At 36.6% G+C, this 25,981-nt stretch overlaps 3 protein-coding genes and 1 pseudogene across 4 annotated transcripts; 3 read left to right on the plus strand and 1 right to left on the minus strand.

Moving 5' to 3' along the window:
• Positions 1–712: 712 nt before the first annotated feature.
• LOC113109445 (hydroxysteroid dehydrogenase-like protein 2) lies at positions 713–6,874 on the plus strand (annotated as a pseudogene).
• Positions 6,875–7,723: 849 nt separating this feature from the next.
• On the plus strand, positions 7,724–23,812 carry LOC113109671 (uncharacterized protein KIAA1958-like). The gene is given in 4 exon segments (XM_026273385.1): positions 7,724–7,907; positions 10,086–11,094; positions 21,278–22,164; positions 22,166–23,812. Coding segments are annotated over 4 exon segments (2,052 nt in total). The 5' UTR covers positions 7,724–7,901; the 3' UTR covers positions 22,316–23,812.
• Positions 19,371–20,664, plus strand: LOC113109672 (coiled-coil domain-containing protein 106-like). The gene is made up of 2 exons (XM_026273386.1): positions 19,371–19,692; positions 19,893–20,664. Exons 1-2 carry the CDS (start codon positions 19,515–19,517, stop codon positions 20,198–20,200), a joined length of 486 nt encoding a protein of 161 aa, XP_026129171.1. The 5' UTR covers positions 19,371–19,514; the 3' UTR covers positions 20,201–20,664.
• Positions 23,813–23,953: 141 nt separating the features above from the next.
• On the minus strand, positions 23,954–25,061 carry LOC113109673 (SOSS complex subunit C). 2 transcript variants are annotated; one of them, XM_026273388.1, is made up of 4 exons: positions 24,866–25,061; positions 24,556–24,652; positions 24,282–24,369; positions 23,954–24,193 (listed from the first exon to the last, which is right to left on the minus strand). In XM_026273388.1, exons 1-4 carry the CDS (start codon positions 24,888–24,890, stop codon positions 24,098–24,100), a joined length of 306 nt encoding a protein of 101 aa, XP_026129173.1. In that variant the 5' UTR covers positions 24,891–25,061; the 3' UTR covers positions 23,954–24,097. The 2 variants fall into 2 exon arrangements, with proteins under 2 accessions (XP_026129173.1, XP_026129172.1); XM_026273387.1 differs by having other exon boundaries at positions 24,556–24,655; positions 24,866–25,059.
• Positions 25,062–25,981: the final 920 nt, after the last annotated feature.

Consider the following 25,981-nt stretch of genomic DNA (forward strand, 5'->3'; position numbering starts at 1 on the left):
TTTTAGGTGTAGAAATACAAAAACGTGTAATATTAATAATAAATTATATTTATTTATTCATTTTTAACAACTACATACATTTTATTTTAAGGAATTTTAACATACATACATATTCATTTTGTCTTCTTTTTAATTTTATACACGATTTAAACAATATAGTGTTTTGTTGTAAAGCAAAAGGGCTGAATTCGGCGCATTTTCTCTCTCTTTTGTTTTTATTTTTCTACCTATTCTAAATGTTGTTTAATAGAGCCTACATTATGAATGAAAATGTCTTAGTAGCCCAGTTGTTTTGGTTAGTATTGCAGATAATCATAAAAAGGTGCATTTCCTAGCTAATTTCGTTATTATCGTTAATAATAACATTCGTAATAATCGTTTATTTGTTTACATGCAAAGTAAAGGGTAAATAAAAACCATTTGATTACAATCTAATAATATATTTTGCTATTTAGTGAAATCATGCATTACTATAGACTCGTTGAATAATACAGCTATTAATAAAGTATTTGTTGTTTTATTTATATGACCAGTTCCTTTCTAGTTGTTTGCAGAGTATTTGTTTATATTGATATCTTTTATATTTATATCTTTTATCATTTATTTGAATGTTCCTTTAAAAGCAGTAGCGTGTTCACTGCTAGTGAATGAGTGAATGAATGATGCAGTGGAATCTGTTTCTAGAGCACGAGCGAATTCCCAGCCATCGTGTTGTGTTCATCTGGAGGTGTTTGTCTCGCTCGGTCTGTGTCGAGTTTAATGTTCCACGCAGAGCTTCTGAAGTTCACTCGTTCCCAGACACAGTACAGGAGACACAATGCTGCAGAACACAGGGTGAGTTTGTCTCATTCTTGCTGCTTAGCCCGTGTGTCATCAGCCATCAAGGAATGCCAAATCAAACATCCCTTGGTATTATACAGCAGTGTTTCAAGACACAGGACAAAATAGACAACAAAAGTGCAATCAATCAATCAATCATTAAAAATAAGGTTATATAGCTATAAGAGAACCTCTGTGAACTTGTTGAACTCATAGCAGGTGCAATACAGAATAAATGTTTTCATAGCATTACTTACAAAAAAGTAGGGAGGGACACAATTGTGCAACATAACTTTGACGTATTAAAAAAAATCTCTGAGCCTTTGCTGGTTATGATACAAATGGCAGGTCAAATTGTGGATTTTGACAGAATCAGTCGCAATACTTTAATAAGAATATGATTATATCCACAGATATATCAATTTCTGATTAGTTATGTAATGTTTTGCCTATCAATATCGGTTTGTATAGTGCAGTGATTCCGATAGGATTGGATTATTATATAATTATGCATTAATTTTAGGAAGCTGGCAGGATATACCATCTTCATTACCGGAGCGAGTCGAGGTATTGGCAAGGCCATTGCTCTCAAAGCTGCGCGGGACGGAGCCAATGTGGTCATCGCTGCCAAAACCGCTGATCCTCACCCCAAACTGTGGGCACCATCTACAGCACAGGACTCGCTTGAGCTTACATACCTTTACATTCGGACACGACAGAGACCAACATTCAAAAGTAAAAATCCCATTCATTTTCTTTATAGAGAAAGTGATTTTGTGTTCTAATGTGTTTTTAGAAACTAAATTCCCAGTTTATTTCTACATTACCCATAAAGCCACCAGCAGCGAATGCATTGCTGATGATTCGGTCAAGTTTTTCTTCCTTGCAATGTATTTAGTGTTGTTCATGTCAATATCATAACAGGCTAAATATAACAAGCATTGAAGTGATCTGCTTAATGATGGATTTGTTTCTTGCAAACACATTTCTTTGGCTCACAAGACATTCACTGATGGACTGGAGTTATGTGGATTACTGTGTTGAGTTTTTATCAGCTGTTTTGACTCACATTCTGACGGCACCCATTTACTGCAGAGGATCCTCTTGTGCACAAGTTACATAATGCTAAATATTTCATAAATAATTTAATGTGATAAGTCTGTCTAATTAACATCTGTTTGATAGTTGAAGCTGCTGGAGGGAAAGCACTGCCGTGCATCGTAGACGTTCGTGATGAGAAGCAGATCAATAATGCCGTGCAACAAGCTGTGGAGAAATTCGGAGGTGAGTTACAGTATTTCATATATCTCCCAATTTGAGCACTCAGGTGTGTTTTGTATTTTATCTTGTATGGTTCTGTTGACAGGGATTGACATATTGGTCAACAACGCCAGTGCCATCAATTTAACAGGAACTCTGGACACTCCAATGAAGAAAGTCGACCTTATGCTGGGCATCAATCTTGGGGAACGTACCTGACATGAGCAGAAGTTATTCTTTAGAGTAACAGATCACAGTAAATGTCAGAAATATTTTCTGTTTTAATTGACAGCTTGTCACCGATATTGTCAGCAGAGCTTAACTTGCTTTGAACCCACAATATTCCTCTATCTGTGGCCGCTGTTTTCATTACAGGTCTAAACTGTGCATCCCACATCTTCTGAAGAGCAAGAACCCTCAGCCCTCCTCTAAACCTCAATCCCATCTGGTTCAAAAACCACACGGGTGAGCGTTCTTACATTCAGTGCTCGAGGGCTTTGACAATCACTGAACATTTATCCAGTAACAGTGACACTGATCTTGTTTTCTGCTGTGTCTGTGAAGCATACACCATGGCAAAGTATGGCATGTCCATGTGTGTACTTGGAATGGCTGAAGAGTTCAACCGATCCATCGCTGTCAATGCCTTTTGGCCCAAGACAGGTAATGGCTTTCCTGCATCAGTCATTAAATAATTCAGCTTAGAGATCATTAATGCATGAGTACTAATATATACTAAAATCCTACAAAGCAACCTCTTAGTTGAATATTAAAGAGCCACACAGATGGGAAATCAAAAATTACCTGTATTACAGTGTATGATGTAGCTGTCCATCAGTGTAAACAATGTGCCAAAGTAATTAAACCAACCAAAGTACACGATTTATAAAGTTATTGGCTTCTAAAGTAAGGAGTCGACTCTGAATCGCTGAAACGAGTCGTTATAGATTTCAAATCTTTTGCCCATCTCTATGTACGTCACTAGGAACACTTTGCATAATAATCTCCGCCTACCATCTTGGGAGAAACGGAACTCTGACCTGCCCCCCCCCCCACAAACAGACGCTCTGGTTGGTGTGAGAGCATCATGTCGAGGAGACAGTGTGTTTTTAATTGTAAAGGCAAGTTTGTTTTATTTTCACTGCCAAAGATGAAGATCAGAAGAACCAATGGCTAAAATAAATTTTACCACAATACCAGAGCAGTACAACAAATGCCTTTTGTTGTGTTCACAACATTTCACTGGTGACTGCTTTTCTAATCTCGGTGAGTACAGCGGGATTTCAAAGCGTTTGGCCATAAAAGAGGGTTCATTACCAACTTTATTTAGAACAACGAGCATCTCCGAATCACAATGCGAAGTATGATTATGAAGTTATGTGTTTGTTTTCTCCAGAGCGTCTTATCAGTATGTGTGCTGTCTGCAGCCTGTCTGCGCTGATCATCATGTACAAACACGTCATTAAAATGAAGTGTAACAAGTGCTGCTAACAGATATTCTGTGATAAAGTAACGTTAATCCATATGAAAACAACGCGATGTCTGTTTTTCACGTCTCCCTTCGTTATATCTAATGTGACCACGCCCCCGCGCTGAACGCGCTATTCAGATTCAAACTGAAGCGCAGCTTGAATACACCCACACAGAAGAAAAAGCAGCGAGACTGTTCAAGTTTTTTATTTTACTGTTTGCTTCGTGATGAGAGGAATAAGACATAATTCACCCCAAACAGATGCTAACGCATAGTTTACCATGGAGGTGTGTGCGGAACAACCAATCAAAACTGACTATGTTAGTTGACCAATCAGAACACAGTATGCTACCGAAAGGTGGGGTTTAAGGAAACTGAATCTTTTGAACAGCTTCGCGCGAACCGTTTGGGGATCTCTGAGAATTTAGGTAATTTTAAAATGATATTTTGACAAAATGACAATGTTTTTTAACCTTGGATGGATTTAAACCTATTGTACAGGACTTATAAACAGTGATAGGAAGCTTAGAATTTTCATCTTACTGACTCTTTAAAGTGATAGTTCACCAAAAAATGACTCATTGTCATGTTATTTTTAATGAAACCTTGGAGTTTTCAATTCTTATCGTTATTGAAATCATTATAATTGCTCTTTCTGAGGTCTTTGATGTGTCTTCTCCCTCTATGATGTTGCCTAAATATCACTCCTCCGTTGCAGTTATCTTGTAAGAGCATTTTTCTGTTAAGACCAGAACAGTCCCTTAGCTTTTCTTGAACATCTGAACCTGAATTTTTTGAACTCCACTTATTGTTTTTGTCACTGCTACGATCAACAAAACAGGCAAAAGGCCAAAAGCGTTATTTAATTCAATTAACAAGCTAACCAAACCTCCATGTCATAACTTTCTTTCTTCAGATGAGCTTTGCTGTTCCTTTTTGAATGATATTTTAGAAAAGACGGGTGCTGTCCACCAAAGTTTTTCTGGTGAGGCTATGAATTCTAGTTTTAAAACTAATGTCTCTGGCCAGTCTCTGTTTTCTTCTCTCTTACTAATTCATCTTCTGTTTCTGAGTTCATTTTGAAATCCAATTTTTCATTCTGCTGACTTGATCCTGCTCTTAGTCTTGTTCTGAAACTCTGCGGTTCTGTCATCTCTGCACCTATTTCTCCCTTCATAGATGCATCTCTTGTCTCTGCTTATTTCCCTCTGCCACTTAAAACCGCCACAGTTACCCCTGTCCTCAAAACACCCAACCTCAACCACTCAGTTTTATCCAAATATCACCCTATTTCATATATTATCATATATATCTTTCATTGCTAAATTTTTGGAAAGTACTGTTGTCTCCCAGCTTCGGTCTTTCCTAGTTGCAAAAAATCCTGTTGACCCTGATCAATCAGTTTTTTGCACATTTAAAGATAGTGAATGACTTACTGCTTTCTTGCAACTCTAGTTCTCTCCCTGTACTTCTCCTACTTGGCCTTAGCTTAGGACAGTATCCCACGATTTACTTATTTTCAACCATTTGGATATGGTTATTTCTGGTGTTGCTTTCTTTTGGTTTCTCTGATAGTCAGTTTTATATTTTTGTGCAGGGTTCTTGATCTCCCACTGTACCACTGAAGCAAGGTATCCCCCAGGGATCAGTTCTCGGTCCATTATTATTTATAATTTACTTTCTTCCTCTCGGTCAGAATTTACTATGCCAATGTCATCCAAATATACACTACTTGTAGGCTACTCTATCCATTCGGATTGATAAAATAATTGATGAAAAACAGTAGAGCATGTAGCCAACACCACCAAAACACCACAACAACATGATGTTAATATATACCTTGAATGCAGTTTTGCTTTGAATAAAAGCATCTGCCGAAGCCATAAATGTAAATGAGTGTATTTGTGGCACTGTATGCAAATGAACAATAGGAAGTTGAAAGGATGTTCTTCTGTTAAGTCTCTCATTAAAATGGTGTACAATTACCATTGTTTCAAATGTGTATGCTAAACCTTTTATTGATATTCAAAGCTTGACATGTAATGTGAAACATGCTGTAATGAGGTGGAATTGAATATGAATCAAAACCAACAATGATAACTGAATTAGTCTTGTTGCTTCATCTACTTCCAGGCATCCAGACGACATTAATGGACATGTTGGGTGGTTCTGGGATTGGTAAACAGTGCAGGAAGGTGGAGATCATGGCTGATGCAGCCTACACCTTCTTTAAACAACCCACCAGCTTCACGGGACAGTTTGTCATTGATGAGGACATTCTCAGGAAGGAGGGCATTAGGGACTTTGATGTGTATGCCGTTGAGCCAGGTTGGTTATACAATATTTATATTTTATTTAAAGTAGTAAAGTAATACATTGTCCTATTCAATCAGTAATTTGGTTTGAATAAAAGTAACTTCATAGTATTTTTAGACCATGTTAAGTTTTTTACAATAACGTGGCATTTCTCATATATTACAGAAAACTGTGAACGTCAACAAAGCACATAAAACATATCATTATCTTTTTAGGTCATCCATTGCTTCCTGACTTTTTCCAGAGGATCTAGCCAGGCAGATGAAGGAGCATGGTGAGTTATGAGACATAACCAGCACATTTCATCTGTTTTTGTTCTGTATTGACTTTCAAGCAAACTTCAGCAGACATCTCAGTTTGTGTCGATATTTTAACTTTCCCTTCAGGTGCCACTCCAGCTTTGAAAAGTGGAAAAATCAGTGCATATTCTGCCCCCACGGGACCTGTTTCTGACATGTTCAACATAATCAGAGGAGTTCTCAGTCCAGATGTAGTGAAAACCACACAGATTCGATTTATCAGGTACTGATGATGCATTTAAAACATTTGAGTTAGTTTTATGGCTTTCAGTCAATGTCTTTTTTTGTTCCACTGAATAATAATAAATAATAGGGTATGTTATAATTTATAGGGTAAATTACAATTTTGAATTATGCCACAAAAAAGTCATGAGGTCATATTATGAAGTAAATTTTGAGATTGAGATGATCACAAATTTATTATGACTTTTAATCATTCCTGACTGAGAAGCTCATTGTGAATTATAAATCAAAATTATGATAGTCATTGCTGACTTTCAAACCCCTTGACTTGTCTCATAATTATGACTTGTGTTGAAAAAAATTTAATGATGAAAACCATGTTCTTTATCAATAGGGAAATTAAAGCCCACGATGGGCTTCATGTCTGAAAAGCTGAAGATTAAGGGTGACATGGGCCTTGCCATGAAATTGGAGAAGATGATGGGCATGATGAAGTCTAAGCTGTGATATGATCACTCACTCTACCATCTCCTGCCTCACTTGATCTACACGATCTCTTTTCTAAATCAATGTTTGCATTAAACCATTTCCTCATCATTTGTGCAGCTCATACTCATTTTAATAAATGATTTTTCTTTGTACCTTCTTCACTGCATGTTCTTTAATAGTATAGTTTGCAACATTATTCTGAAAAGTCTCTTTAATAACTGTAGCATGCTAGCCGTAGTTTTCAGCAACATATCATGATGATTATAGTTAGTGTTTTAGGATTTAACCACATTATTATAGGAGCTCATTCAAACGGTGTGAGCAGCTTTCACAATCTTCTCGTCATTTTTTTTTTGTAACATGTTTTACTATAATAATTGTAGTATTTTTCAAGGGATGGAGGTCTAACTCCTAAAACCTGATGCTTATTATATTTAGTTTTCTTCCTTCTTGAAAATTATTTTAGAAAGTAAAGAAAAAAAAAAGACATTTCTTTGCTTTGATTTTCTGCTTCGGTAGGAAGCTAATATTTGTCAGAACAGGCATCTGATGCTCTAAAATTGTATGATCCTATATAGTAAAATGCATTTTGGCTTGACTTTTGCTAACAAAAACACTTTTTTTCATTAAACGTCTTTGCAGCTAACACAACAAAAGTATTTTAACACATGCATTTGTTTCTAGTCTTTGTGCACATAGACGTAAGGTTAACATTCCTATATAAAGTTTTTTTTTTTGCCACTAGTATAGTTACAATTGTAAATGCAAATGGATGTTTTGACGGAAATATTCCGTTCTGTCATGCATGGTTGTGTAATAAATAAAATATGAATTTCATACTTGCATATTGCCATATCATATATCTCGTACACGTACTTCCGGTGATAGCGGAAGTACCCTCTGCACGTCCATTAAAAGCAAAATTAATGGCTTTTGTATAAAATACTGTCAAATGTAGAAAAACCGCGGACAAATGAGGGGTTTGCAGTGACAAATGATGGTTGATATCGAACAAAGAGGCAGCGAGCACCGCGCGTGAGCGGACACCGGAGCTGATTCTCCGTATGAAGGTAACGTTACAGGATGATGATTTGGGCTCTTTGTGTTGATGCAGATCATCAGACTCGTGGACTCGGTGTCAACACTGATGCAGCTGTCTGTAGGGAGCACAGTTTTGTAACGTTCCCGTTATAAACGCGTCTGTGAAGAGCAGAATCGCGGTGTACGTCGCGGCTCGCTCGTGTTTCAGACAGAGTCGCGCTGTTTGGAAGATAAGACATCAGATATCAGCGCTTTATGTGTCTCATAACTGAAGAGAACAGACTAATGTAGTAAAACAATGGCTGTGGGCGGCGATGTGGTTGACAGGGGTGTGTCTTCAGCTTATTCGACTAATAAAACGATAATAATAATAATAACAACAGTAATGTTACTTTGGAAATTCCATGTTTTGTTTTGTTTTTTAAACTTGTGTGAAAAAATGCCATATCGGAAGTGCTTTAGAATACAGTATAAATATTAATTATTGGTTGTATATCAACATGCATCACTGTACCAGAATGTGTTGTAAATGACCAGCCGATCACACTGATACAAGCATTTTAATCTGAACCTTTACATTTTTATTTTAAAAGATTGAGTTTTTTAATATTATTATTAACCTAAAAATTTAAGACCAAAGTCAAATTTGATTTGAAAAGTTTCATTCAAATCTTGAATTAATGTCGATAATGGAAATTCACCCAATCTGTATTCTAAATGCGTCTTGCTGCTGTTGTGAACAATTTATACTTATTATTTTATTATAAAATATTATAATTATAACTAATATATCATAATATAATTCCAATGAAACACTTCTCCACTTGAAAATTTTTTCTAAAAGTAATTTAGTCCTCTTCAACTTACCTTCATCCAATCATTGGAAGCATAACCTCTTTATGAAGTAGTTGTTTGATTATTGAACCCTGTTGTTTATTAAATCAAAATACTTTAAATTGGATTGCTTAGAAATTTGAGGCTTTCTAACTTGCGTACTAAGGACACATTGTTGGTCTCATTTTGTTGGTAAAATCAAGTCCTGGCCGAAATTATTATTATTATTTTATTATATTTTATTTTTAAAAATACTAGGCGTATATTTGCTTTGTGACAACTAATGACAATTATCACTAACTATTATCTTAACAATTTAAGATAAAAATGAAATTAGAATTTAAAATTTAACAAAAATATTAATTTATGCCAACCTTTTATTTAAAATCGGCATTGAAATTCAAAATAAAGTTGTTGTTTTTTTCCTAATGCATCTTGATGTTATTGTAAACATTATGTCAGTAAAAATGGTTTCAGCTGCCACTTCATGATGACTATAAGTTTATTATAAGCCAAAATAATAATAATAATAATAATAAACATTTGTATTGAAAAATTAATGATTAATCATTTTATCATTCCGTAATGTCACTGCACTTTATTGTAAATGAGTAGACTGATTTCATAATCCATGGTTTATATGGTTTATAAGTGTTTATCTGTAAAAAAAAAAATAATTATTTAGCTTTTTTCTTAAAATCATATTGTCAGCCTAACAATTTCAAAAATGTAACTAAAAAGTTGAATTGAATTTTTTGCCTACCTTTTTCTTTTAAGTTGGCACGAAATGAAAATTCGTCCCATCTGTTTTCTTAATGCATTTTAATGCCATTTCATGTTGACTGAGTACAGTTGAGGTCAAAAGTTTACATCCCCCTTTCAGAATCTGTGTAAAATGATGGATCTCCAAATCATATAGTCATTGTTTGAAAGGTTTCAAAAACACGAAAATGCTGGAAAAGCAAAGCATTTGTGGGAGCTGAGGGATTTTTCTGAAGAACAGCAGGCAGTTTAACTGTTCAGGACAAACAAGGGTCTCATGAACAACACCAATAAAAAAAAACACAGCTGTGGATCATTCAGGTAACAACACAATATTAAATCAAGTGTACATGCAAACTTGTGAACTGGATCATTTTTTATAAATCCAGCTTTAGTTTTCTCTCGTGGGCTTTATGTAAACACTTTTATTTGAAATATCTTATTCAGGTCAGTACTAAATAAACAACAACATGTATGATCCCTCTTATTTTGGTAAAATAATTAACATTTTGCAGAATTTGAAAGGGGGCTGAAAACTTTTGGCCTCAACTGTATATCATACACAAAAAAACAAATATAGTATTAAAAACGAATACATTTTGTCATCTCAGGGGAGGAGGCTCAACATGGAGGACTGTTTGCACACTTCCTCTGACAGTCTTGCTAAACTGGTCAAATGGGCCCACAGTCACGGGACGATCTGCACCTTGATCCCCAACCTCAAACACATGCTGAACGAGGGCTCTCACGGGACCCTCACGGCCCTGTGGGGCTGCAGCGCGGGGCACGCCTACCACTGGCCCCTCAACACCACCTGCAAAAAGACTAACAAGGAACGTAACCTAGAGAGCCGAAGCATCAACACGGACAGCATGATCCAGGCGGTCTCCGTCATGCAGAACACCTCAGAGCGCTTCCTCGGCAGCGCCGCCAAAAACAAGGGCGACCCCAGTCAGATCCACGACTCCTGCGACATCTCCAACTGCAGCGAGCCGTCCGAGATGGACGACAACGGCGAGGAGTACAACAGCCACCTGTACGACATCGTCTGCGAGTCCTCGGCCACCGACGAAGACGGCGACTCCGACTTCCATCACGCCTCAAATATCACGCCCAGGAAAAGATCGGGAGCCGAGGACAGCACTGACCCGGCGTTGAAGAAAATCAAACAGGAGAGAGGCGAAGACTATTACAGTGTGGCCAACCCTCAGATGCCCAGCAGCTCGGATGTGAAGCTCACCACACAGTCACCCAAACCCAACGTCCACACCACCCCATCATCCAGGTCTTCGATGTCCCAGAAGCCTTCCTCAGTAGACGGGGACTCCATGATGGTGTCCTCGTCACCGCTGGACGGCTCCCCTTCGTCTATGATCAAACCCCTGCGTGCACCGTTCCACGTGTCCCAGAACAAAATGCAGGTGAACTCGAACCCAGCTTGCAGTCAGAGTTTGGCCAGCCTGCCCCATTCGGGAAGGATTGACGCTATGGGGGTGCTGCACAGGGACGAGTATCCCAGGCCTTCCTTGTCTTACGGAGAGGCTTCTGTGGGGGTGAACCCTGAGATGGATCTTCTAGCAGCACAAACACTTAATACAGAAGCTCGAGCGGACAACTCAGGTAAAGAGCCTTATCTGGAGTCAGTGATGAGAACATCTCTGAATATCGTTGCATTGGATAACACAATATTACACGCATGCGACATCAGCAAGATTTTCTCCAAACGGCACTTTTTGGGGTTACTTTTAACAAATTGGTCTTTTTTTGTTGTTGTTGTAGCCTGTCGCTATTTTATTTAAAACAATTATTAATTAAAGATATTAATTGGCATAATCTTTTATTATTTCTTAGAAGAAGAAAAAATTAACTGCTACACTTAATGTTGGCATGACCAACAAAATTGTGTTATTGTAGCTTTGTTTATTTATTTTTTATTAGAGTATTTATTCATATTTCCTATTTATTTAGGTCTTTTTATATAATTTTAGATTTTCTTGTTTAGCACAGTTTAGTAATTTTGTTTTGTCCTTTCTTTTTAATATTTCTATTCAGCTTTAATTTATTTTTTTAATTTATTTTGTAAAGGCAACATCTCTAATTCTTGTTTTTCTAAAGTTTAAGTTTTTTTATATTTCAACTTTTTATTTCAGTTAATTAAAAATATTTATTTTTCTTAGTTTTAGTTAACAATAACAATACTGCAACAAAGTCACATGGTATTTGAAAATAAAGTTTAAGACACTCACGAATACTTTTTTTATATACATTAATACTTTATATATAAGGTTTAATTTTTTACTTTATTACACCAGGCATTAAATATATCTACATGATATAGATATAGAAATATATATAGAGAGAAAGAGAGAGTATAAACACTCAGAAATAATAATTAAAAATAAACGTATAAAACCAGCATGAATACACAAACTACGTTTCTAAGTACATAAAATCGTTTTGAACAAAAGGATTATTTTCTTCTTTATCTTGCACACTCTTATTTGTCATACTCTTAACTATAGTTTTTTATTTACATTGTTATATATATATAATTATTTTTTTTTGCTTGAAAGGCATGCTTGTCCATTGTCTTTTGAGATAATGAGTCTTGGATCGATATTTTGTTATCTAATGCAAAGATATATATTACTGGTTGCAGTGACTATATAGTATTGAATTCATGTATATGTCTTTTTGTCTGTCGAGCCTTTGTTTGCATGAAATGAACATAAAACCTTTTAATGATCTCAGAGTGAACATAAGGTGCTATAAATAACAGAATAACTGAAAATCCTACATTGCTCAGTTGTTCAGCGCTTCAGAGGCAGAGCTGATGCCTCATGAAATGTACATTCAGTTTGCTTTGAACATTGCTGAATGCAAATTGAATGCGTCTGCATGATTATTTCATCATGCCATGCACTTTTGTGCGTAATAGCAATCAGACACTAAATGCAAATCAAATCATTTTAACTGAATTAAATAGCCTGAACAAAGAAATCCATATTTATGATGAACTTACAGTACATAGATATAGCAGACAAACACAGAAGGTTAATGTATTGTGCATGTGTTTGTGTGAGTGCTGTGAGCTGCCTGGTATTGATCTTAATTCTATTCATGACGTCGTCTCAGTCAATGCCATGAATTGGATTTATTACACCGCAGAAGTGTAACCCAACACTACACAATGGACATGAAACAGACGGGCGTTTCTTAAACCTCAGAAGGGATTCAAACCTGGCCAAAATGAAGAATGCTGCACTCAAGCAATGATTTGAGTTTGGAGAGAGCATTTCCTTTTGCCTAAATGTCTTCTTTAAAAGGAATAGTTCACAAAAAACTGAACATCTGCTGAAATGTACTCACTCCCGGGCTATCCAAGATGTAGATGGGTTTGTCTCTACATCAGATTTGGAGAAATGTAGCATTACATCACTTGTGCACCAGAGGATCCTCTGCAGTGAATGGGTGCCGTCAGAATGAGAGTCCAAACAGCTGATAAAAACAGCACAATAATCCACAACACTCCAGTCCATCAGCTGTGTGTTTGTAAGAAATAAGTCCATTTTAACTTCAAACTTTTCCTAAAATTCAAGTCCTTTATCCAAAATATAGTTTTTCCACCAGTGAAAAAAATATCTTAATCAGGAAAGAAATCTCCATAGATCAAACACTATTTGCAAGCCCAAACAGATCTCAACAGTTCTTAACAAATATGTGGGTGGATTTTGATGTGGGACACAACATGGGATGGGCATTTGGAGAATGAACTCATATTTTGGCCAGAGACCAAAAGTAACGGTTTGAAGTTAAAATGACTGGACGGAACAGTTTTTTACAAACGTGCAGCTTTCGGCTGTTGTGGAATATTGGGAAATAGGCCTTTTGTTGTACATAGGAAAAGTCTCAGATCTTTGAGTTCAGCTCACGAAAAGTGGGGGTAAAAACTGAAGTGTCGCATTTAGAATTTTGTTCCGTGTATATAAACCTTTCAAATGCAACATTTGCATCGGGACTAGAAGAATAATTTTCATTGGCCATAACTGGATGTATCACATTAGAAACTGATTTAGGCCATGTTCTTCTGTAATGTCATCCGTCCATAGTACTCCATTTAAAAAAATTATTATTTTTTTTTTGCTGCAAATGTTTGATTTCATAACAAGGCAATGCAGAAGTTTTCCTCATTTTATTCAAGCTGGTTGAACATTATTATTCCGGGCCTCCAGCTGAGAGGCATTACGCCTTAAAACAGATGAAACCGAGAAATCAAATGCAGATGTGACTTTCTCATATGTGCAATGCAATTTCTTTTTTTCATTGCATCATCTCTTCTAACAGTTGCGTCGAGAGAGGGCCTGGTGATATATATATATATATATATATATATATATATATATATATATATATATATATATATATATATATATATATATATATATATATAAATATCTTTTACATTGTGGTTTAATTTTGTTCCATTAATTCAAGACTTGTGCTTAACGATGATTACTTTTTCATGTTAAAATTCAGTTTCCTGGGAAGTGAGCATCTCTCTCTTCATGTCATGAGTAAACTCCCTATGACGCAGGCAGTGATTTAGTCTGGGTTACGCTAGTTAATGAGATGGCGTCCTCTCCCATTCTGCAATAAGGCATTAAGCTGTTTTCCCAAGAGTCTCTGGGGATATTTGACATTTCAGTCCAGATGGAAATGGATGAGGCTGTTATTGCTTTAACTCCAAATAAACCGAACGAACATAACAGGTGAGTTTTCATGACACCTTCTCTCTTTATTGAGAGGGAAATGGATGTCAGTAGATTTAATGTCATATGATTGTGTGTTTTATCATAAGCATGCATTGAGACGCTTTAAAGATACTATTAAGATCTCTTTATGGTGGACAAACTATAATTGTGTTCTGTTTCCAGGTTCACAGGAGAAGATGGATTACGCTGTGATTTTGAAAGCCCTCCATGGTTAGTTTTGTTTTTTTTGTGCAAGAACCTGTTAAGCTCTAAAAAATATTGGCGTTCTATATTAATTGGTAAATCTCACAAAACCTGTCAATAACCTATCCTGCTCATATTTACCTTAAGAAACACTTTTTTTTTTTGCATGCACATTTTTTAAGGTGTTACAAAGACATATTCTTGTTAGCACAATTTAATTACATTTTATTTACATATATTTATTAATGTCAGAATGCGAACGATCTTAACAGTCAGTGATGTTTTCGCTTGCATTTAAAGTGACAGGTTTTGTGATCTTCTCCTTAACACTGCAGCTGTGCTGTGGTGCGCCAGTCGAAATTATCCTCTGTATTTATTTCTACAATGGATGAATTTGCATGAGGCAAATGAATTTGGAGCAAACTTTGCATCATGGCAAATAAAATAAAATCTCTCTGCTGAAAAAGGCTTTATTGTCTGTGGACTCAATACAGACCGGTCCTTTCCTGTGATGTGGTGTGGGAAAAGCATGTCGTTTGAGGTGTGTGGTGATCTGGTCCCTGCCTGCTGATTGGTCGGGACAGAAGAGCTCGTCCTCTATTAAAGCTCCTAAAACGCTCATTTGATGTATTACAGAGCATCTGATTCCAGCCGCACACGGCTCAGAAGAGCAGTTCTGCCCGTCAGATCTCAGTCCAAACAATGAGAGGTATTTTGAAGAGAGAAAACACCTGGAAGAGTTTATAACAGGCATAGGTGAGCCAGGAGAACCTCGACTGTGTCCGTTTGGGCAGGGGAGCTCTTTTTAATGCATGTCTCGTGATCTGCGCAGATACGATAACTCTACAGAACCTGCAGACGGTCATTGATCGGATCCTGGTGTTTCACGAGCGGACGCAGATGCCTCTGTCCAGTCCGGCCCGGCTCGGGGAGCAGGAGCTGTTTCCGGGGAGCGGACTCTACCTGCCGCACTACAAGCTGGCGTCCATGCTGCAGGAGTCCCGGCAGGACAGCATGAGACTCTTCCACCTGCTGTTCGAGCACTTCTTCAGCGAGGAGGATCTGAACGGGGCCGTCGCTTTCGGGAAGAGGGGGAAAGTCCCAGATGGGAAAAAGATCTTGGACAGAAGAAGAGTGGATGGGATTATGTGTGAGTAGTTGAAACGGGACAGACAGCTTTTACTGATAACCTCAGGATGATTTAGGGCTGTGTGGTTTTTTTTTCTTCGTTCTACTGATTTTTCACTTCCTTTTTTTTTTGCTTTTTTTGTGCAATTGTACATTGCTTCTATTCATCAAAGAACACTGTTGTACTTTCCACAAAAATGTTAATATCAATGACAATACTACTACAAATATTAATATCAGTTTCATTATCAAGAATAATAAGAAATGAGCAGCAAATCTGCATATCATTATGATTTCTGAAGGATCATGTGACACTGAAGACTGGAGAAATGATGCTGAAAATTCAGCTTTACAGCACAGGAATCAAATACATTTCTAAATGTATTCAAATGGAAAACAGTTCTTTTAAATTGTAATAATATTTCACAATATCACTGATTTAACTGTATTTTTGCGGAAATAAATGCAGTCTTTGTGAGCAGAAGAGACGTGACAAAATGTTATCGATCAGCCTTCAGCTGATTTTTCGCTGATATTTTAAAATTTACACTCTAAATGGATAAAATTATTTTATTTTTATTTTTTTTCAGAACCATCAGGTAGATTTATAGTGTTATAGACCACAACAATGCTGTTTTTCACTAAATAAAGATATTTTTTATATATATATTTAACTGCGCTGATATAACAATGCATAATAGCAATGACCAGTATATATATTTTATTGCAATGTTGAGAAATACAATATTTTTTGAGAGATGATACTAATTGAGTCAAAGTTTGAATCAATTGATTGAAACTGACTGATTCACAGAACTGATACAACTTCAACAGATTTCTGCTACTGCAGTTTAAATCAGACACTATTCAGATATTACTTTAAGATTATTTACATTTTAATAAAATGCATTCAATCATTTCACGTAGTTCATTTGGTGAATATTCTTTATATTTCAAAGACCAATCATGTGACTTTTTGAGTTTGTCTCAAAGCCTTCACTCACTGTTGTTGTTTTCCCTAAAATATTTTTCATTCAAATGTAATTTTCCTTTTTTTTCTTTCTTTGCAGCATATGTTCTGCGTTGTTCTACTATAGACGGATGGACACCCGTGGAATCGTCTAAACTGAAGAAGGCCTGTATTAATAAATGCAGACTTCGAATCGGTCAAAAAAAGAAGCAAGAAACTTCCCAAGAGTCCTTTATTTTTTGTGACGAACAATCTTCAGGCAAAAATGACCCTTCCTATATGTAACTGCTGATCCCAAAAAAATTCCACTCACAGACAAATGCTATTATTATAAAGGAAATGAAAATGAGACCGTGTTTTGGCCAGCGGTTGAATGAAAGCTGTGTCTAGGACATGAACGATTCAGTCTGGAATCATTTAAAGTTGATTCAGTTCAGCAACAGCACTAAAAGATGAATGATTCAGACACATGAACTTTTTCTATTCCATTCATTTCAACAAAACCTACATTATCTATACTGTGATAGTTACTGACTATTGACTTGTTTAGTCAACACAAACCTGTTTATAACCATTTAAACCTTTAGATTAGTCTAGTGCTTTAAGTCATGTAGCATTGTAACAATCAAGATATTTTGAGTTTTGTCAAACCATTCTAATGGTTTTTACTCATATCCAATATCTTTAAATATACAAATGTGAATTATCACTATATCAAAACCAGCTTAAACTGTATTTTATTGTTTTATCTTAATTTTTTCCTCTGCTGGTTCCATGAAATGATCTGTTTTATTTAGCAGCATCACACTAATTGCATCATTCCTTTTGCATGACTGAGAGAAAAATGGAGATTTTAGATATTTATAAGCATCCAACAAAGTTTTATTACTCCGCTCTTTTGTATTGCATTTGTAATTTTTACCTAAGTGATTTCATGTTGACCAATCAGCATTTAACAGCATATAAAATGAGAGACTGCGAGAGATTATTCGGTATAAACATTCAGACAATTTTCAACAACTGTGTTCATTCTTGATATTTCGGAATTTCTTACTGTGAGGTGTTGCAATGAGTGTGTAATGAAAACGTCACTCAAGGGCTCACACATTTACAATATTTCCTGGAGTTCTTTGGATGGCATTAGTAAAGGAGACTTTAAAATCATTGGAAGGCTCAGCTAGTCAGATCACTTTTTACAATCAAGTATTATGTTTCTTACAATAAAAAAATAAAATAAAACTAGGTAGGTATATCACGTTGTCCACAAGTGTTTATTGTAAAGAGAAAAAAGATGACATTAGCATTTATTATGGTTATGAGAGAAGAGTCTTCTCATAATGGATGGGTTTAAAAGTGTCTTGTTCTGTACCTTCACACTGATGCTGAACTTGCCTTTATTTTAGCACTTATACAACAAACCTGATGTTTATTTTCAAGTGTGTAAATGCTCCATCATCCTGGTGTGTCTTAAGTGGTCTTATTTGTCATTTTTCTGATGTGTTACAATAAAATCAATGACCAAATTTTGTCCGTGATCTGTTTTTGTCTTTGAATCAATTGCTCTGATTAATCAGCATTTTTGCATATGGCGGCTTATATTATAAGGTAGGAGTCTTTTAGTGACTGCTTCTTAATTCAATGTATTTTGTTTTATTTTATTTTTGCTTTTGCTAGTCTGCGTCTGTGATTTGATAGCATTACTTTGAGGTGGTTGTATGGTCTTTTCAAATTATGTTTTTTAATGTAATCACAAAATTAATTTACAATTCCATTTAGTAGACGCTTTTATCCCAAGCAACTAACAAATGAGGACAATAAAAGCTGTCAAAAGAGCAACAGTGTAATTTATTTGAATACTCATTGTAGAAGTGGCTAAAATAAACCCACTTAAAGAAAAGGCATTTAAATAAGAATTCGAGAGTTAAATCTACATTTAAAACAACCCAAACAAAGGCAAAGAAATCTCTGGGGAAGTTTTTAAATTGAGTAAAATCAAAAACGAACAACAAAAGCAATGATAAATGGACCGCATTTGAAGATTTTGCATGGCAGTCAATCAGAATAAACTTCTTATAACATTGAAAAAATATTTTGTATAGGTGAGATGCATTTGGGTTCAAATAAAAATAGATACTTTTTTTTACATTATTCACACTAAGCATGTAGAGCTGTGTGTTGTGATAGAAACAAAAGTAAAAAATTATGCAATACAAATTTGCCAAAATAGTGCGTACTGACTTACTGCTACAGTGCAGTAAAGTCAAGTTGCAAAAAACAACAACAACAACAATCATGATGTAAGACGCTAAAAAAACAGTAAGATGCACATGAAACAAATAAGATAAACATTACAAATTGAATGGATGAATGTCCTGTAAACCACAGATTGCTGTAGATATACCGTATGTAGTTAATAGTGATTAATTTGGATAATAAATCAAAATGTCTTGTAATTAATTCAATTGTTTAAATCAGATGGCAGGCCTAAATGTTTACCACTAGCCACGTATTTCTTTGTTTTCTGTTTAGTATTTATTTTATTTTTTTAGCAAATTTCAGATTAGCGCTCAAAATTACATTTAGAAATATATTTCCAGAGGTAGAAGGACCCCATGAGGTAAAGCTCTGTTTCTATTTCAAACAGTTTCTCCAGCTGTGTATGAAATAGAGAGACTGAAAGCACTACTGCAGGCAGAGAGAAGCAAAAATGAGTTGATGGGTGAAACCATCAGCGGCCTGAAGCAAGACAAAGAGCTTCTGCAACAGGAACTCACCAAGAAGGCTGAACTCATCTGTGACTTCCTGCAAGACCAGCTACGACCAGGTGACTCCTCCTTACAGTCCCATCATACGCCATTTCTGGATAATACCTAGATTTTATGATATGAATGGAAGCATGGAGATCCGAATGCAGGTTGTAATTTGGATAAGGATTGTCTTGTTTTCTTCGATTGGTAGATAAAAGAAGGACACTTTCATCAAGTCAGATGGAGCCAGGAAGCTCACATCAGATTATCGCCTCCATTCCTGAAGAGGGCGCTGTGTTTGACCCACCAGCCCTCTTTGACTCTTTTGAGGAAGTGGAGTTGCATCCACTGGACAGGCAGAGGACCATCAAGATTTCATCAAAGAGAAGCAGAGACGGCGAGAACACACGTGTCCGAAGTAAGTACTGTAAGACTGGGATTGGGATCCAAAGTCTAGCTATTTTAGATGGGCTCAATAGATAAACTGGGATTTGTTAACTTTTAACTCATTATTAATGAGTATTAATGAGTATTAATGCTAGATTTTGATTTGCGCTCAAGTTAAATTTTGTCCCAGTGTGTACAGTTTCACTTAAGAATTCTGTTACTATTTTTCAGTGAAAAATGTTGTGGGCGTGATTGCACGATATATGGCGGCACTGCAAGAGTTTCGACGTAGCGTGTCCATGAAAGTGGCTTTTGATAGAGTTGGCGTCGACCGCAATACCATTTCGAGAACAGCAGCCATTGCAGAACTGAGCTTGGCGGCTCCTGAAGTCTTCCACGCTCTGCCTCCATGGGACGAGAAGGAGGAAACATTGGCCCACTATGCAGTCAGATGCCGACAGGCCATGGACAACAGCATCAAAGCCAAGATTAAAAGCATGAAAGCAAAGGGAGAGCTTCTACCAATCGTCAGCAAATAAAACATTTACCTTATCTGATTTACAGTGGACATGTGACCACTCTAAAAGAACATTAGTATTTCTCGTCACATTTCGGCCTTGATCTCTTTTGTCCTTAGCCATAATCCATCACAAAGTGAGGAATGTATGGCAGCACATTTATTGGAAACTTTCAATCAGTTGTTGTTTGCCAATTTGTTTTATGAATGGAATCAAATACTTGTTTTGTATGCCCTGTATCAGTATTATTTTGTCTGACCAGTATTTATTTTAGTGGTAAAATTAGGTAAATAGGTAATACTGATATTAATGACTGTATGATTGCATGCTCACCTGTTCCTCTCTGAATAGCAGATTTGTGTCACGTAGTAAGATTGTCAAGGTGCAGACTGTGAAAAATAAATGCGTAATGATGTTACACTACATTGTATGAACCAGTGGGTTCAATGACTGTTACTGTGAGTAATAAACAGAATATCACAATATTGAGATGCTTCTGTATTTTATTGGAAAAATTATTTTGAAAACGTATAACTCAGTCAGCACTACAACCAATACAGAGTCAGAGATTAGAAACCTTTACCTAAGGATTGGACTGTACCCCAATGGAATCTGAGAAATGGAGCATAGTCAGGATAGTCCTCTTATATTTAATATGGTACAGTCTGTTAAATGTATTGTGCCTTGTGCCTTTCCAAAAACACCTTATGGACAAAAAGCTATTGATGTTTACCTTAGACCCTTGGCCTCCAACCCTGGCCCTGGAGTGCCCTCGACAGTACACATTTTATATGTCTCTCTTATCTGACACTCATTTCATGTCTTGGAGTCTCTACCAATGAGCTGTTGAGTAGATTTGGGTGAGCTTGTTTAGGGAAACATACAAAATGTGCAGAGTTGAGGGTAACTGAGAACTAGGGTTGGTGACCACTAATTTTAAACCATTTTTGATCTGTATGTGTATCCTTTACTGAGAGACCGAAATGTATTTCCATTCATGTCAAACTAAATATGCAGTCTACCCTAACTGAAGTCCATTTTGTTTTCTAAGTTCTGTTCTGTATTACATATGAAAACACTACCTTCTTCCATTTTCAGCAGATATGGATGAAAGAGCATACCGAGAACAGAACGAGAAGACCATTCGCAGCACCCAAACAGCTCTTCGCAACTTTCGGGACTTCCTGGTTTCTAAGTATCCCAACGAGACCAGAGAGATATACTTCATCCCCTGCCAAGAGTTGGACATCTACTTGGCCTCCTTCTTCGTGGATGCACGCCAAAGGGATGGCTCGGAGTATGAGCCCAACAGCCTGGCCAACTACCAATGTGGACTGGAGCGTTATCTGAAGGAGCATCACTACGCCTACAGCATTACAAGAGACCAGGAGTTCCAGAGATCCCAGGATGCCCTCAAGCAAAAGCAGCTGGAGCTCAAGTTCAAAGGCAAAGGCAACAAACCCCACAAGTCAATGAAGCTGACCTTTGCTGATGAATTGCTTCTAAGGAAACGGGGGCTTCTGAGTCGCTTCAACCCTGAGGGTCTGCTTAACCTGGTGTGGCTCAACAACACCAAGGCTTTTGGCCACTGTACAGGCTTCCATAGCTCCACGCTCAAATGGGGAGATGTGCGTTTGCTCACCACAGAAACAGGACTAGAGTGTCTGGAGTGGACCTACCAGGATTTTACTGACCCTAATGCCAGAAACCGAAGGTCCACAACCGAGTGCCACATCTACGCTACCCCGCATGCTCCTCAAACCTGCCCTGTGCAGGACTACAAGGAATACGCTCAGCGCAGACCTCAAGCAATGCTCTTTGAAGATGCCCCCTTTTATCTCTCCATCAAGCCTGTGGTCAACCTCGCCGCCCTGCATTGGTACAACTGCCAAGCTCTGGGAAAGAACAAGTTAGCAAAGATGGTGAAGACCATGTGTGAGAAAGGCAACATTCCAGGGAGAAAGACCAATTTCAGTGTTTACCAAGAGTTGCAGCTCCTTGTCCGAGGCCCAGAGCAATCAGCTAGTCCTGATCTGCAATGACCTCAGGCAACAAGCCGTCCAGTCAGGGAGTTCCCATCCTGGCAGCACCAACTTTGTCATTACTGGTTCTTTTGACTCTACTGACTCTGCTTAAAGCTGAAGTGTCACTTTTGAGCCACTAGTAGCATCAAACCGATCTGCTGTTTCCAAGCAAGTTTCCCAAACACTTCTTCTGTCTTCCATTTTTTGGACAAGCAGGTAGTCCCGACCCAAATGCATGGCATTCGGTGAACAAGAAGTTGATGTTTTGGACAGCTTAAACCAATCAGCCAAGGTTCGGGTGATTAGGGAGGTTCAGTTAGCCACTGTTGACAGATGCCTACACCAGGAGTTAACCAACTTGATAACCTTATATTTGCCAAGTGACAATTTGGAGGGCTCTTCAAGCCTCTAATGAACATATATTTCTCCCCAGTCTGCTGCCTTTTGTGTCACTCAGGATAGTCGCTTGTGAAGGGCTTGGGACTATGCATGTTTTCGTGGTGCCATCAGCCAATCAGTGTTGTCAGCATGTCTCAGTGTAATTTTGCAGGGGCTCCAGAGTTATTAGTCACATGGCATTCCCAGCTCAAATGATTGGATCAGAAAAAAAGTCTGTGTCCATGCTCAAAGAAAGTGGATTCTTACAGAGGTCTTGCGCCAGCTGAGCAACTGCCTTTTGGATAAATGGGAATGCTAATGGATATCTCTTTTTTTATATATGGCTTGAATAAACCAAGAAAGGGCCACAGAGTCACTGTGTTTACACTCCTAAGTTAGTCTACAAATGGCTGCATGGTACGGGAGGAAGTAATTTATCGTAAGAAAACATATGGCAGCTTTAAATTCAGTTGTATGACTGACATAGGCCATCATGTTTCACGTCTCAATGCTCTTTAAGGTAAGTCTTAATTGTTGTTTCTGTGTATGAAACTATGTTGTCTTTTTGTCTTGATTATATTGTAACTACACTTGTCTTCTGTGCAATGCAAAATGTTCTCTATCCAGTGCAGTATTAAGTCATCTTAAGGCATTTGGATGCTAATTTTGTGTTATGGTATTTTTACTACGTATGGCAACAATTGCGAGTTTGACGTTGAAGCTAATATGTCGGTCCAGTTATTCCATATATGTTGTAAACTTATGAATGTAGTGGAACTACTCCTGCTATTACTCGTATATATTCCCGTTTTGGAAATGTTCTGGTTTAATGTAGATGTTCTCTTCAATAGTGAGCACTTATCAGAAATGGGTCATTGTTAGATACTGTGTGTGTTAGCTATGTTACAGTTATGTGCCTGTTCAACATATGTGCCTGATATTATATAATTTATTCTAGAACATACACAACAAGGATTATTTAAGGTTACAAAAACAAACAAAATGGTTAATACTACCATAAATAAAGCAACCCTGTGATCCGAATAAAGTCAGATTTTTTTTCTTTCGGGTTTTAATCTGACACGGCTTAGTTTTAGAACTAAGATTTTTGTGGACCACATAATTCTACTTGACATCCATAACATGTTTAACTACTTAGTTACACATTTAGTTGCAAATGTAAAATATTGCAAATTATTTTGCTTTATTATTGACCCGTGCCTTTGGAATGGTGAAAAAAAATTGACTTTAGTAAACTATTGTGGTCATTAGATGGTACTGAACTCGTCTCTTCTAACCCAATAAAATAATGAAAATAACAACAAAAATATATTAATATATCAGTCACATATATCAAAAAATGAAAACACGATAATGGTCAAGTGTTTTACCTTTTATATAAAATCATGAAAAAATACTAACTAGTATAGAACAATCTCAAAATCAGAAACCTTTACATTAATAAAAAACAATCTGGATTAACCACATTACAGCTTTGAGTAGCAAGTCAGTCGATTTACTCCGGGTCGAGTCTGGGTAACACAGGCAGTATAAGGTTACCGAAGGATGAATCCTGAGTGATGAAGAAGCCGGATGAGTGTGCATGTGCATGCTGAAACCAAACCAGAGACAAATATGATCTGATGGGCATCATCAAGAACAGACGAACACAGAAACTCTCAACATGAAGCTTACGGTACCTGTAGAGCTGCTTTCTGTTGTGCTGCGATGTGCTGCTGTTCGGCCTGATCCCTGAACTCCTTCACTGCTGGTCGAGAGAGGGGGATGCTGGGAAAGAAGAGAGAAAAACATCTTATAAGGCAAAGGCTAGGGATTTTTATGAGTATGCAAATAAGCTGGTTATTGATAGGACAGATACTGATTTAACAGTATGGTTAATTAGAGAGAGAGAACACTGAGAAATACAAAAGGAATATATCTAATAGTGTCATGTTGTTAAAGCAGTAACATTACCTGGCTCCTGGGTTATTCATCGACTGACTCTGTATCAGACGTCTCTTCTCCTTATCCAGCTCAGCTAGAATAGCAACCCTGTTTTTGTTCTGAAATCCTACTGAGATCAAATAAACACACACATATAATAGTTAATAATAAGTAACGAGTGAAAATGAAAACTCGCAAATCTAATAAAAAACAGCACGAGAGGGGCACAACGACTGATTAAAGTTTAATTCCTTAATGTCTGACGCTCAACCGCACTGTATAGTTAGCGATATCTAGGGATTTACTTTGTTTTTGGCATTTGATATGCTACAGTATTTACCTTGTCCAGGTGGATTCGCGGCCATTTTACATATGCTCTTAATCTCAATACGAAACAGTGGTTAGTACTTCTCAAATCTACGTCAAACAAATAAATGTAATCTAAAACAGACGCATGTTTTCCTATCCGCTGATAAATGAAGCAGCTCTCTTGTGTTCTTCGGTAAGCGCTCGAGGCAGCTGTTTACTCGCTTACAGCGCCACCTGGAGAACTGGAGGAATGATCGTTTGGGCAACAGGGCGAGTTTGTTTAAAGTAGTGCTGTTTAAACGATTAATCGCATCCAAAATAAACGTTTGTGTTTATATAATATTTTATGTGTACTGTGTTTATTTATAAATACACACACATTTAGTATATATTTCCAAAATATTTACATGTATATATATATATATATATATATATATATATATATATATATATATATATATATATATATATATATATATATATAATATACACAGTACACACTCATATATTATGTAATCAAAAACTTTTATTTTGGATGCGTTTGACTGCGCTATATTAAAAGCTTTATTATTTTAAGTTATGGGCTTATATTGTAAATACAAAAATATACAAATATTGTTAGCTACACAAGGGGAATTCAGAATATTACAACCGATTCCTTGCTGCTGCAAAAGGCAAATCAATTTTATTGTTATTATTATTTTATTGAAGTTTAATTTATTTGAACTTGTTATTTTATAGAATAAACAGGTTTTTTCAGCCTTTATATTATTGGTTAGAGACACATAAATCTATGCAAAATCTATTTTAATTTAAATCTTTATTAAATCTTAATTAAGTTTCTTCATCACTTAAAAGAGTAGGACCAGACAAACTTTACAATGTAGTTCAGAGGGATTTTAATTTTGACTGATACATTTCAATCATGGTATTTCCAGACAGAAAAACAGAAAATACAAAAAAAAAAAAAAAAAAAAAAAAAAAGAACAACGCAATGAACAAAGTCTCTAACGCTAAAGTCTGCCTAATACAACTCACCATATGAAAACATTTATACATTACTGAAGAGTTTCGTTTGTGGAAAGAGAAAACAACATGGCAATTTTCAGAAAGGTACAAAGTAGCACTAACATTTACATTTATACAA

This window comes from Carassius auratus, chromosome 10, assembly GCF_003368295.1.
Source record: "Carassius auratus strain Wakin chromosome 10, ASM336829v1, whole genome shotgun sequence".
NCBI classification, from domain to species: domain Eukaryota; kingdom Metazoa; phylum Chordata; class Actinopteri; order Cypriniformes; family Cyprinidae; genus Carassius; species Carassius auratus.